This window comes from Dendrobates tinctorius, unplaced genomic scaffold (genome assembly GCF_039654945.1).
Source record: "Dendrobates tinctorius isolate UK_male_01 unplaced genomic scaffold, ASM3965494v1 ptg000205l, whole genome shotgun sequence".
NCBI classification, from domain to species: Eukaryota; Metazoa; Chordata; class Amphibia; order Anura; family Dendrobatidae; genus Dendrobates; species Dendrobates tinctorius.
In genome coordinates, this window is record NW_027361872.1 from 2,506,792 (window position 1) to 2,521,451 (window position 14,660).

The window sequence follows — 14,660 nt, forward strand, 5'->3', positions numbered from 1 at the left end:
TATGTTCTGTTAGTGCATTATATTAGTATCTCATACCTCCTATGTATAGGTATATGTGTGTTCCCTTTTATAACCAATTCGCTACAGTTTTTAAAAAAATCAAGCAAAAAACCCCGAAAACTTAGAAGAAATTACAAAAGCCTCTGGAGGTGAAAGGGTTAGACTGGTATCGTGAAGCACCAGCAGCCTAGTAATCGTGTGCGAGAGCTGCAGTCTTTAAAAACAAAAAAAAAGGGATTTTGGCCTTAGTTTTGTTTCTTGATGATAATTTGATTTTTTTTTTTTTTTTTTTTGTCATCAAGGAGCAGAATCCGCCATGAAGTTCACACATTCAATGCCTGACGGTGCAGTTTATGTATTAGTTGTCCATCGCCCTCTAGTGGTATGTAGCCAGGTTACAGGAGTTCAGTTTTCAAAGAAGTGTGTCATCAGAAAATGATTTATTGTTTTTTTTTTATATGAAATGATCCCTTTTTTAAACACATCTGTTTTAAGTTTAATCTTGAAAGAAGAGGGGGGGGAAAAACAGAAATCTTGTGCTTTTCACCCAAAGTATATATTAGTCTCACACTTCCTGTTTTGTCCAGATTTATTTTCAGCAGACTCATCTTCACAGACACGATTGCAATGGCAAGTAACATCTCTGTATACAAGAGAGAGTACAGCTCACCTCCTCCCTCTTACTGCGCAGTTACCTTTGCCTGAATGACGGCATTCTCATTAAATACATTATTATAATTCAGTAAGGTCGGTATTATTCCATTGCTGCTAATGTCCATGTGCTCAACAGGAGGGTAGGCGTCTAATATAAGGCCTAGTGGAATGTGTCAAAATTGAAAAAATAAATTAAAATTATATATGGATAGAATACACTGTAGATAGAGACTATATATAGGATAGATGATGAATAAAAAAAAATAGTAGCGAAATCCTTTAAGTATCTAATTGAAAGAAAAGGTGTTATGATGTCCAGGCTATCCTCTGTGTGGTCACTTCTTCCTTCTGTGGTCATATAATGGTTTATTATATACATTTTCACACACACACACATATTAGATGATGGCCCGATTTTAATGCATCGGGTATTCTAGAATTTGTATGTAGTTTATTTGTGAACAACGTCGTACTGTGAGTGAGGCTGTGTGCACACGTAGCATTTTTTTGCGTTTTCGCAAAAAAAACGCATCCTATGGGATTCCGCAATGCTGTGCTAATGCTGTGGATTTTACCGCTGCGGAATCGCATTGCGGTAAAATCTGCAGCATGCTCATTCTTTGTGCGGAATCGCGGCGATTCCACACCCATAGGATTGCATTGAAACGCTCATGTTACGCATGTGGCTATGCCCACCATGCGTAAAATGAGCGTTCAATGTGCGGATGGTACCCAGGGTCTGGAGGAGAGGAGACTGTCCTCCAGGCCCTGGGTACCTTAATCCTGTAAAAAATAGAAAAAATAGTCATTTACTCACCTTCCGATGGCCACGGGACTCTTTCGCGCCTCTCACCACGCGCCCAGCACCATCCTGTCCCAGTAAGGGTGTGTGCACACGCGGATTCTGGTGTGGATTGATCCGCGCCGATTTTGCAAAATCCGCAGGTCAAAAGACCTGCGGTTTATCTGCGGATTAGCCTGAGGTTTTGCCCTGCGGTTTATCATCTCTACAATGGTGGAGATAGGAAACCGCAGCGGAATCCGCAGAAAGAATTGACATGTTAATTCTTTCTACGGTTTAGAAACCGCAGCAAATCCGCGCGGAAAATTCTGCATCGTCTGCACAGCGGTTTTTGATTTCCATAGGTTATAATGGTACTGTACACCGCAGCAGAAACTGCTGCGGATCCGCAGCAGAATCCGCAGCGTGTGCACACGCCCTAATGCTTTGCGCTAAATACCGTTGATGATGTCACACTCTTGCGAGCGTGACGTCATCTCCAGTCCTTCGCGCTAAGCATTACTTGGACCGGAAAATGCCGGGCGCGCCGCGGAGGAGATCCGGCAGTCGGAAGGTGAGAATAACCTTCTTTTATTTTTTACATTCTATATTTTACTATTGACGCTCAATAGTAAAAAGTTGGTCACACTTGTTGGACTGCACCTGTCGCTGATTGGTCACGGTCGGGCACGACCAATCAGCGACAAGGGATTTCTGTTACAGAGAGACAGACAGAAAATGTGTATGTATATAATATATGTGAAAATTTTACAATTCCCTTTAAGAAAGAAGTGACCACACAGAGGAGAGCCTGGACCTCATTACACCTTTTCTTTCAATTTAATAGTACTTAAAGGGTTTCTCTACTATTTTTTTTTTTTTTTTTTTTTTATTCATCACCTATCCTATGGATAGGTAATCCGTATCTGGTCACTGTGGGTTCGGCATCCCTATCGATTATCTGTTCTCAGTGCTGTTGATTAGCCGTTGCAGAGCTGAACAGCAGTGTAGTGGCCGCGGCTGAGTGCTGTAGAGTCACTTCTGTTCATTCATATAGCTGCAGATGTGCAGCGCCCGGCCGCAGCTACTACACAGCTGGTGGAGTGGTGCTCTTCAGCTCTGCGACTACTGTCGTGGGGCACCTGACCCCCACCGATCTGATATCAATGTTTATCATTGAAAAGTAGTGGAGTAGCTCTTTTTAAAGAAGATCTCCGTTACAGAAAAAAAACCAAAAACATTAAAACTAGATGTTATGCAAAAGGGTCACAAATCCTTTTGATTGATAACAGACTTTTGCTTTGCAAATTGAAGCCAGCCAAAATCCTCCGGTGCTGCCCGAGACCCAGGATGTATTTATTTTTCTCGTTCGCCTTATTGGGGGACACAGAGACCTTGGGTGTATGCTGCTGCCACTAGGAGGCTGACACTATGCACAAAAAAAGATAGCTCCTCCTCCGCAGTGTACACCCCACCGACCGGCAGAGAATTCCTCAGTTTAGCTTAGTGTCAGTAGGAGGTGGACACGGGTCTTTTATTAGACCCATATCTACCTCGTCGTGCGTCGTTCCTTTTCAGGTTCTACGGAGGGATACAGAGTGAAAAGTCACATCTGTACTCCCACATGGAGTCTGCAAGTACGGCGTGTACTGCCACCCCGTATCCTTGCAGTTCTCCGCGGCAGGACCAGCCAGACGGACGCCGACACCAAGACGTGCCAGCGACTCCAGGGGTCCTTGTCGCCAGTCTCCCTCCCACTCGCCTACCAGAGCCTGTCGGTTGGATGAGACGCAAGACTTCTTCAGACAGGTAACGGATCGTGGATAGGTGAGTATTAGGCCCCGGCTTCATATTTATTTACCTGCTGCCCATTCCCGACGGTCACCTCTTCAATGGTCACAGGGGTAGGCGCTGCGGTCGCTCGCAGTCGCCACAAGGCTATAGGCAGCTCAATGTTGCTGGGCATCCCCCTCCCTTCCCTCCCCCCTTTCTGGGTACAGGGAGCACAGGGTTTTTTCCCATTGGGAGCGACTTGCGACTGCGGCGTCCCACTTTTTCGGACCTCCGCGCCGACCCCCTGCTGACAGGCGGCCGCCGCAACTAATTTAGGCCCCGGCTTCAGTTCGGGCCTACCGCTGCGTCGCGGCCACGCCCCCCGCCCCTTTCTTCTAAGCGGGCTTCTCTCCCGCTCTTCCCAGGCCCTCCCACCGCCTGTCCTTCACCTGCCCAGCCTGCTATTGGCTAGAGGGCGGTGAATTTTAACCCTGCGAGGTGCTCCGCCCTCCCTCCTCAACTAAGGCGCGCTTTTTCTCAGGACGGCGCCATTTTCCCAGCCTGTTAGCCGGGCACCAGCTCCTCACTGGACAGCATCTTCTCCAGCTGGTTTTTTTCAGGAGGTCTGTCGGCCGGATTTCGCTCTGACCTGCATCCACTGACAGGTCGCAGAGCATCGCTTCTGGGGACACCGGACCGTGAGTAGCTCTGCACTGCAGACTGACCCTTCTCCGCCCTCTGTCCCCCAACCTTCCGGCATTACCTCAGCTTTCACTATGTCTAAGTCTGATCGTACCCGCTCTACCGCCCCCCCCTGCGCTTTAGTCAAGTACTTTGCATGTTCTTCGTGCAATCGCAAACTTCCCTCAGGCCAGTCCACTCCCCTCTGCCTGGATTGTAGCAATCCAATTCAGCCTGACGCCGTCCAGGAGACATCTGCGGCCCCAGGTGAGAGTGAGCCCCCCATGCCTGGCTGGGCCTCCTCGCTATCTCAATCAGTGGCAGACCTCACCAGGGTGTCTCAGTCCCTGGTGGCCGTTCTTGATAAGTTGCCCCTGGACTCTTCAGCAGGGCCAAGCAGGTCCCAAATTGTTCCATCTGAATCAGCCAGCGGTAGTCGCAAAAGACCCAGGCAAGATTCCCAGCCGGAATCCTCTCCTAGTCCCATCTCACCGCATAGCCCTTCTCACCAGTCTCCCTCTCGGGCCTCCTCTCCCGAGTCAGGGGAAGCGCTTTCGGACAGGTCATCTGAGGGGATTTTAGAGCTGGATTCAGACCAGGATGCAAGCATGAAGGTCACAGTGCAGGACCTCATTGCTGCGATCCATCATACCTTCGATATTGCTGACTCCCCTGCGAAATCCTCAGATCAGGAGGTTTCGTTCAGACGGGCAGAAACTCCCTCCAGGGTTTTTCCTTTCCATTCCCAGTTTGGGAAAATTTTTACCAAGGAAAGAGAGGATCCGACCAGACGCTTTCAAAGAGGAAAACGTCTCGGCATACTCTACCCATTTGCTAAGGAGCTCACGGACAACTGGTCGGCCTCTCCCTCGGTCGATCCGCCCGTGTCCAGGCTATCCAATAACACGGTTCTCCCGCTTTCAGGCGTGGCGTCCCTAAAGGATTCTAATGACAGGATTATAGAATCCCTGGCGAAGTTTGCCTTTGAAGCGGCTTCAGCGGTGGTGTGTCCAATCTTTGCTTCATCCTGGACAGCAAAGACCATAGCCACGTGGGCAGACGACCTTCGGCAGGGCATCTTAGATAAGGCGCAACCGGAGCATTTGGCCAATCTCGCCAATCAGATCTCCCATGCTGGGGACTATCTTCTCTCCGCTTCCTTGGATGCTGCATCCTGTGCAGTTCAGGCGTCAAGCAACGTTATTGCAATTCGACGTACACTTTGGCTAAAGGCATGGCAAGCGGACTTGTCTTCTAAAAAGTCCCTCACTAACCTGCCTTTTCAGGGGGTGCGCCTCTTTGGGTCCCAATTGGACCAGATTATTAAGGACGCCACCGGAGGCACGAGTTCACTCCTCCCTCAGTCCAAGCCTCGCAGACCCCCACTAAGGCGTCAGTTTCGACCCTTTCGGACTTTCCGCCGTTTCAATATGGCGGACAACTCCTCCAGCCAACAGAGACCGCAGGCTCGCCAGGAGAGAAGGAAAGTTTCCTTCAGACCCACTCCTTCCTGACGACCCCACTCCTCCCAGGGCAGACCGTCCAGATCTAGATCTGGACGGTCTACATCAGCATGACTATCATCGGGCACGCGAAGGGCCTTTCCAATTGGGAGGTCGACTTCTTTCCTTCAGGGACGTTTGGCTGGCTGCCGTGGAGGACGCCTGGGTCAGGGAGGTCGTATCCTCAGGATACAAGATAGAGTTCGTCTCTCTCCCACGGGATCGTTTCTTCGAATCCCGGCCTCCAAAGGAACCAGCCTTGATCCCGGGGTTCTCTACAGCTATCGCCGCTCTCCTCAGTTCCGGGGTGATTGTGCCCGTTCCCGAATCGGAGCGCTTCACGGGGTTCTACTCGAACCTGTTTGTAGCGCCGAAAAAAGGCGGCGCAGTTCGACCCATCTTGGATCTCAAGCTGCTCAACAAGAGGGTCCGCCTTCGCCACTTCCGCATGGAGTCGCTTCGCTCGGTCATCGCCTCTATGGAGGAGCAGGAATTCATGTGCTCAATAGACATCCAAGATGCCTATTTACATGTTCCAATTTTCTCCGGACATCAGAAGTTCCTGCGCTTTGCGATTCGACAGCACCATTACCAGTTTGTCGCACTGCCCTTCGGTCTTGCCACCGCTCCCAGAGTCTTCACGAAGATCATGGCTGCGTTGATGGCTTTGTTGAGAGTCAGAGGCCTCGTTCTTTTCCCGTACCTAGACGATATTCTGATCAAGGCTCCCTCATTCCAACAGGCTCACCAAAGTTTGTCAATCGTCCTGGACACTCTTTCCAATTTCGGGTGGATCGTCAACAGGAAAAAGTCCTGTCTGGTTCCTACCCAACGCCTGGTCTTTCTAGGTCTTCTGTTCGACACTCGTCTGTCAAGGGTCTTTCTCCCACAAGAAAAGATTCTCTCTCTGCAGCAGGAAGTACGATCGCTGCAGACCTCGCGATTCCCATCCCTCCGTACAGCCATGAGGGTCCTGGGAAAGATGGTCGCGGCGATAGAGGCAGTTCCCTTTGCCCAATTTCACGCCAGGCCTCTCCAGCAGGCCATTCTGTCGAAATGGAACAGGTCGCCTCGGTCCCTGGATCGCCCTGTCCATCTTTCTTACCGGATCAAGCGGTCTCTCAACTGGTGGTTGTCGTCACCTCTCATTCTATCGGGTCGATCCTTCCTTCCCATTCACGGGCAGATAGTAACCACAGATGCCAGTCTCCTCGGTTGGGGTGCTGTGTTCCGCAACCACACTGTTCAGGGTCGATGGTCGGATCGGGAATCAGCGCTACCGATCAACGTTCTGGAGATTCGAGCGATCCATCTTGCTCTGGTCCACTGGGAAAGGCTCCTCAAGGGACTGCCGGTACGGATTCAGACAGACAACGCCACAGCGGTAGCATATGTCAACCGCCAAGGGGGAACACGGAGTGTTTCAGCCCTGGCGGAGGTGTCCAAGATTCTTCGTTGGGCGGAGATTTCCGTCCCGACAATTTCCGCGGTTCACATTCCCGGCGTAGACAACTGGGCCGCCGATTTTCTCAGCCGCGAGGGTCTCGCGGCGGGAGAATGGTCCCTACATCCGGAAGTGTTTCATCTGCTCTGCCTTCGGTGGGGAACCCCGGATGTAGACCTCATGGCGTCTCGCCTCAACAGGAAAGTCCCACAATTCGTGTCCAGGTCTCGGGACCCTCTGGCAGTGGGCGCCGACGCCCTGGCCGTTCCTTGGTCCCAGTTCGAACTTCCCTACCTGTTCCCTCCTCTGCCTCTTCTTCCCAAGCTGTTGAAGAAGATCAAGGCAGAAGGACTTCCGGTCATTCTCATCGCCCCGAATTGGCCCAGAAGGTCTTGGTTCGCGGACATTGTCAACCTTCTCGCGGACGCCCCCTGGAAGCTTCCAGACAGAACAGATCTGCTGTCTCAGGGTCCGATTTGCCACCCCAATTCTCGGCCGCTCAATTTAACGGCGTGGCTGTTGAGACCGAGGTTCTGAAACGAGCAGGATTTTCCGACCACGTAATTCAGACCATGATCCGAGCCAGAAAGCCATCATCTTCCAAGATTTACTACCGTACTTGGAAGGCCTATTTCACTTAGTGTGAGACCAATGACGTCGCGCCCATGTCCTTTTCGCTCCCTTCAGTCCTAGCGTTTCTTCAGGCAGGATTGGATGCGGGGCTTGCCCTCAGTTCCCTGAAGGGTCAAGTTTCGGCGCTGTCCATTCTGTTTCAGAAAACGGTGGCTTCCCGTCCTCAGGTTAAGACCTTTCTTCAGGGCGTGGCTCACACGGTCCCGCCATACCGGGCGCCCGTGGATCCATGGGATCTTAATCTGGTTCTTGAGGTTCTGCAAGGTCCGCCCTTTGAACCCCTCAGGGATATTTCCCTTTCTCTCCTTTCTTGGAAGGTAGCCTTTCTGGTGGCCATCACCTCCGTCCGGCGCGTGTCGGAATTGGCAGCTCTTTCATGCCGCTCTCCCTTTCTGGTTCTCCACCAGGATAAGGTAGTTCTGCGGCCTCCGCCCTCGTTCCTTCCGAAGGTGGTGTCCTCATTTCACCTCAACGAGGATATCGTGCTCCCGTCCTTTTGTCCGAATCCAACTCATCCCCGAGAGCGGTCCTTGAACAAGCTGGACCTGGTTAGGGCGGTAAGAGTCTATCTGTCTAGGACGACTTCCTTGCGAAAGACAGAGTCTCTTTTCATTATCCCTGATGGAGCGCGGAAAGGTCACCCGGCGTCAAAAGCCACCATTGCTCGCTGGATCAGATCGGCTATCCTGGAAGCCTACCGTGTTAAGCGTCGCGGAGCCCCTCCGGGTATCAGGGTCCACTCTACTCGAGCAGTGGGTGCCTCCTGGGCGGTGCGCCACAGAGCTTCCGCACTGCAGCTTTGCAAAGCTGCAACATGGTCATCGGTTCACACGTTTGAAATTCTACAGAGTCCACACCTACGCTTCGGCGGACGCCAGCCTAGGTAGACGGATTCTGCAGGCCGCGGTGGTGAGTCCGCTGGCCTGATGGAAGTTTGTTTCCCACCCCAGGGACTGCTTTGGGACGTCCCAAGGTCTCTGTGTCCCCCAATAAGGCGAACGAGAAAACAGGATTTTTGGGTTGCTTACCGTAAAATCTGTTTCTCGGAGCCTTCATTGGGGGACACAGCACCCTCCCATGTTTTACAGCTCCTGTTCTTACTTTGGTTGAATGGTTACAGTTGAGTTGTTTATGTTGTCAACCTATTCTGTTACTTCTCCTACTGCTTTCTCACTAACTGAGGAATTCTCTGCCGGTCGGTGGGGTGTACACTGCGGAGGAGGAGCTATCTTTTTTTGTGCATAGTGTCAGCCTCCTAGTGGCAGCAGCATACACCCAAGGTCTCTGTGTCCGCCAATGAAGGCTCCGAGAAACAGATTTTACGGTAAGCAACCCAAAAATCCTGTTTTTTCCCTTTTTTTAACCTATAATACACCATGCATTGTGTTTTAACGACAGCCTGTTCTGCAGCAAAGTTTTTGCCATAAGAAAAAAAAAGAAAAAGAAACCAGAAACGTTGTTTCCTCCTTTTTATTTGCCCTGATTTGCCCTCTAGATAGGAGGTGAAATAGGCGATCCTGGCAGGACCTTAGCCTTGATCGATGAAGATCAATTCATCGGAGAAACCAGTGTTTTGCCAGCTGTCTGCTCAGAGGACAGTATGGGTGGTGTCAGCTCAGTCTTTGCCCTCATTAGATCTGTCTATCGATCGCCTTGCGATCACAGTCTCCATCTCCGCTGCTGACGTTTGTTGTGTATTTTTCTGTGTACTTATGTTAACACCTCCCACACTCAATAATTTATTTCTAATTGACCGTCCATTGATATGATCTTATTTGGTGACCTGATGCCCGTGGTGACCAGAAGAACTGTCCCTGGTCAGAAACAGAAGAAATGTTATAACAAAAATCCGCCATCATTTGCGGTTTCTGATTTCCTCCCGTGGTGTGCAGTAGGTCAGCTGTGTCTTATCCGGTGTCATTGTTCCCCCTCCTCGGGCCGGTTTCTGCGCTCTGGTTTCACACCTTGCTCTGAATGACATGGGTGCGGCAGTTTCACTGTGTGAATATTGCCAGGTTAAATAAACCTATACTATGGAGAAGGAAACAAAGGGCAAATATGGCGTTGTTAATGAGCGTATGCTTAATGAGGAATGTGTCATCTGAAAATGATGTAGGACAAAAATATTTGTAACTTTTTTTTAGTATGTTTTGCCTCCTAGACAGGATGTGTAATAAGGTCATGGCCCTGTAAGCGGTGCCCTTGGCCTGATTTTTTTTTTTTCTGAATTTGTTCTTTTAAGTTACTTCATGTTTCTTCAATTGTTAAAGATCAATTCACCAGAAAAGCAACGGTAATGAAAGCATTTTGGTCTGAGGCGGGGAGGAGGGGGTATGCTGGTGTCCTATAATGTCATGGTCACCTTTGAATAGTTAAGGTAAAGAAAATGGTCCTGAAATATTGCCGTGTTCATCCTGTCCGCTGAGCCTCTTTTTAGGCTGACACTTTGTGTTCTGTACAGATGTCTTCTCAACCTTGAGTTCATTACCACAGGCACGATTACGGTGGAAGATAACACTTATATAGAGAGCACAGGCTCCACCATTCACAATTGGTGATGTCTCAGCTCATCTCCTCCCTGCACAGGTCACTGAGTATGCCCACAGTACAATCCTAGAGAAACCAACATCTTATCAAAGGTTTCTGCTTTTTTCCCTCCAGTTACAAACTACTACTTCTGATCTCTGTAATTGCTCTGAAAAAAAAAAGATAAAATCCAGCTTTAGACAAGATGGACTGCCACTTCACTGAGGGATCACGTATTACAGTTGCTTATTTAAGTTTAGGAGGGGAAAAAGGGAGGGAGGAGCACCGTGAAACTGGCAGAAGAACAGACGGAGGCATAGCTTTCTAATAAGTGTTCGATCTCGTCTCAGAGCTGGGTTCACACCTACACTGCTTAGTTACTACTGAATGATGTTCTCCAAGCTGCTTCTACCTATATGCTGCATAGAGATAGGAGAGCAGGAATCCCTCAGCTGTGTGTGTGTGTGTGTGTGTGTGTGTGTGTGCGTGCGCGCGCGCGCGCGCGCGCTGTCGGAGACATAGCCGTTCATCTCCACATCAGAGGAAACTGAAAATTGGAGAGAGAGCTGCAGAGGGGCAGCTGCTAGAAATGCAGGATACAAGTTATATAATGGCTATAAATAGTGTTATTACTCATATACGCACTGGACAGCTTATTCTAAAAAAAATCTCCTGAAATGACAGGTACATTACAGTACTCCACCCCATGATCATAAAATCACAGAAGGAGGTCTCACACAGGGTTGCTTCTGTCTCGCCACTATTTTCCAGAATGAAAGGTCTCTACAAAGAAATTTGTTACCACATTCATTGAGTTTAATGTTTTTTTGCTTAGTGGCGAGAGCTCTGTTCAGAAATGGTTTTGTGAATACAATCTGCTATGTGCACCAGCACCTACACCAAATAAATCTATATGTCACAGAGCTGGCCCTCACACAAGTTCATCTGTATAGGACCTTTTTCTTTTTCTTGCACTGTCGGCCTGCGGCCGCTAGGTGTCAGTGTAGCACAGAACTTGTAGCTGAGCCCTCGGTGATGGTAATAGATGCCGTGATCTGTGCCATCTTCAGTCTGTCATTGTATTATGTCTTAGATTTATTTAATGGCTATTGTTCAGGTGCATCAAGCAAATTGCTGCAATCCATTTGCTTAATATAACATTGAACATGGCGGGCATATAAAGAAATGTTTTGGTGGCATTGTGGCAGTGATTTCCTGGGGAAGTTTCATCTACATAGAGCTACCTGCTTTACATATTTACACAACTGAGAATGGGCAAAACTGGTGAAATAAAAGAGTAAATCCACATCTGCTTTTCTAGTGCTGCAAAAAAACCCAAAGCAAAACAAAAAACTTAGGGCCCATCCGCTTCCTCCGCTGAGGCCCAGTCATCTGCTACCTCCGCTGGGAGGCCCACCCTTCTGCTTCCTCCTCTGAGGGGTCTGGCCGTGCGCTTTTTCTGCTGGGGGGCCGGTCTGTCCATGCGCTTTTTACCTGTGTGCTTCCTCTGATGGGGGGCCTTTCTGCCCGTGCGCTACCTCCGCTGGGACGCCCACTTCCTCCACTTAAATGCTCCTTCCCCCCCCCATCCCATTTCTTGCAGTAAGAATCCACAGATTTTCAGAATAGAGATACACCTGTTTTAGCTTTCATTCTTTTAGTGTCCCTATAATTATTAGACTCGATCACCAGGAGAGGCTTTCTTAATGTAAAGAACCCGTTCTTACGGAGCCCGTAGGACATTTCTGAGTTAGTAGGTGATGTTCTGATCAGGATCCTCAGCCATGTAGAGCAGTTGTAGAACGTCTCACACTGGAGGACCCTTGAGGATCCGTCTTGGTTTCTTCATAGATAACAGCTGATATGCTGGGGGTCCTAACATAGTGATCTCCTATTGTTAAAGTGACCATTCTTACAAGAAGGAACCGGCCAGCGGCCACAGACATTTGTATACAGCTAGCAGCAACTCTCGCAATAAATGGCTCCTGATGTGTTCCACGTTTTCCTCTCTGCCAAGATCCTTTTTACTGGTGATTTATTCCAACACTATAAACTGCCTCTGGAAGATCATAAAGTGATGGCATCTCCTATCAAAATGGGATGAATCGTCGACCGGCTGCATTATTGTAGCAATGTATGTGTTACTCCGAGACGCTGTCAGATTCCCTGTAATATCGCAGATGAAGCAGGGCAGAATGTGATGGCCTCATACAGATAGCAGGGTACATACAGGGTTCTACAGGGAGCAGTGGTAATTGACATCAGTATTATACACAGTGATGTAATATCCTCTTATATAGAGACGCCATAAGAAGTTTTCACCCTGTGCATCGTGATTACAGGATTACGACGTACAGGGAGGTGAGAGCCGTGCAATGTGCGAGACGTGCGGCTCCGTCTGACTCCTTACTAGAAATCCATTCTGTGTTGTGACTGCAGTCATCGCACTTCCTCCAGCTCTGCATTGCAGTGTGTTTGTAGCGGAGCCTCTGTGGAGGAAGAAATAACTGTCAGGGCTGTTTACAAGCCCGGTTCTTACGGGGTCTACTGATTTTTATTCTATAGGATCTTATAAAACAAGTCCATGGTCTGTATTTATATTTTGCAGCTTTTGTCTTTGAGCCGTTAAACGAAGAACTGGAATTTGTGGTCACTGTCCTCATGACTTACAGGGTTAACCCCCCCCCCATAGACTTTAGATGACTGTCCACTATCTCACCAGACCCTCTAGTACACAGGAGCGCTCCTGACAGACACTTCTGGTTACAGGTTCTCTTTGCTTTCCACCAGTGTTTCTCCTCTAACATGGTCGATCCTTATCTCTCCTGACATCATCTGTTGCGGGACCACTAAATATACCGAAACTGTCTGCCAAGCCCGTTGCCATCAGTGGGTTCGGGTGCCATTACTCATTAGTCTAATGTGTTAAGGGCGCCTTTATTTTCCTACTACCTTGCTGGTCCCTGAGGATTGGGACCCTCATCAATCATCAGAACACGGCTCCGGGATATCCCATTGAAATAGTGATGGCTGCTCACTTTCCTTTCATGATGTATGAGACTGCCGGGGATACCACAGTGCAGCGCATGACTATCCTCTGCAGCCCCATACACAATGAATGGAGATGTGCGCTTTGCCGTGAGCGTTTCAGAGCCCCATTCTTGGGATCATAGGGGTCCTAGCAGATCAGAGGGGTAACCGTTAACAATCAGTATGCTGTTAATAGGTGGAATAGGTGATAATGTGCCAAGATAGGTTGAAATATCTGTTGGATATGTCCACCTTGACATTATTTCTTATTTTTCAATGGAGCCAAAAGGAGTAACTAGATCATGGGAGAAAAGTAGAAAGCGCTGACTTTCTGTGCACCTGTATCAACTTGGTCGCACTTGACTATTATCGAGACATTGGGTTTCTTCAGCATCTTGCAGTCTCATATTAATGAACTGATTGGTTCATTATTCAGGGGGACTGCAGCGTGTAAGAGTCGAAGGCCAGAGGTAGAGGGTGCCGGTTCTGTCTCATCGATAAATTATTTTAATAGTAATTTAGGGAATAATAAAAAGGTATGAAAAAAGACTTGAGTTATTTCAGCTCCTTTAGGATAAAATCCAAAATGTCTTTAGTCCATTCAAAAGAAATGAAATAGCTCCTAAAATAGCACCCAAATGAGTAGGATAAGGCGACACGTTTCAATCGCAATCCCTCGATCTTTATCATTTCTTTCACATGGACTAAATTAATTTTGGATTTTATCTTTAGGAGCTGGAACATATCTCCGTTTTTTTTTTTTTTCCAGGGTCTGATCACGGCTCATCAGGACGGAGTTCCCTGCACCTTCTGTAATTTTCGGCAATTTGTTTTTAGGTCCAAATAAAATGCTGTAACAGTAATGTATTCGGTAGGGGCTCCATAAATCCCCTTCTAATGATATCCTGTAATTTCTAATGTGAATGTAGCCGTCACACAGCTCTGACATTACCCAATCATTCACAGGTTGAACCTGGTGGAAGCCTTTGCGACCGATGCTGAACTCAGACAGTGTCTACAGGAAGATTTACTCCGTCGCTTTCCAGATCTTAACCGGCTGGCCAAGAAGTTCCAAAGACAGAATGCAAATCTGCAGGATTGTTACCGGCTGTATCAGGCAGTGAACCAGCTGCCCAGCGTCATCCAGGTCTTGGAGAAATATCAAGGTCGGTATATTAGAATAAATGTTTAAATTGGCACAAAGTAATTTAAGTCATTTTATATAGCATTTATTGCAGTGATTAGAAAGCAGCTGATATTACTGGGAGATGGTGAAGCCAATCTGTACCCTGCTAATCCAGGGGAAATGTAGTATTGCATGTAACATATGCACTGCCTGGGACCACCAGATCTGCTGCTCCCTCTGGGTTAGACAGAGGTTGTCATTATGGTGCAGCCCTTACATGAGTTGTATGGGATATACATTATATATATATATATATATATATATATATATATATATATATATATATATATATATATATATATAAATAATATATATATACACGCACACGTCAGAGCTGGAAGACACTTTTCTACCATATTGGCAATTTGGCAGAACCATGCTGAAAATACAGTCTTCCCCCCCCCCCCCCCCCCAGTGACCAACGTGCGTAGGAAAACTGATCACATCACA

At 48.2% G+C, this 14,660-nt stretch overlaps 1 protein-coding gene across 2 annotated transcripts in view; it reads left to right on the forward strand.

The window, feature by feature from the left end:
- MSH2 (mutS homolog 2) overlaps positions 1-14,660 on the forward strand; it is a 194,231-nt gene that overhangs the window by 36,621 nt on the left and 142,950 nt on the right. For both annotated transcript variants that reach the window (XM_073554007.1, XM_073554008.1), the window contains one exon: positions 13,991-14,190. In XM_073554007.1, the coding sequence (XP_073410108.1) occupies positions 13,991-14,190 (200 nt within the window). The remainder of the gene's footprint in view (positions 1-13,990; positions 14,191-14,660) is intronic.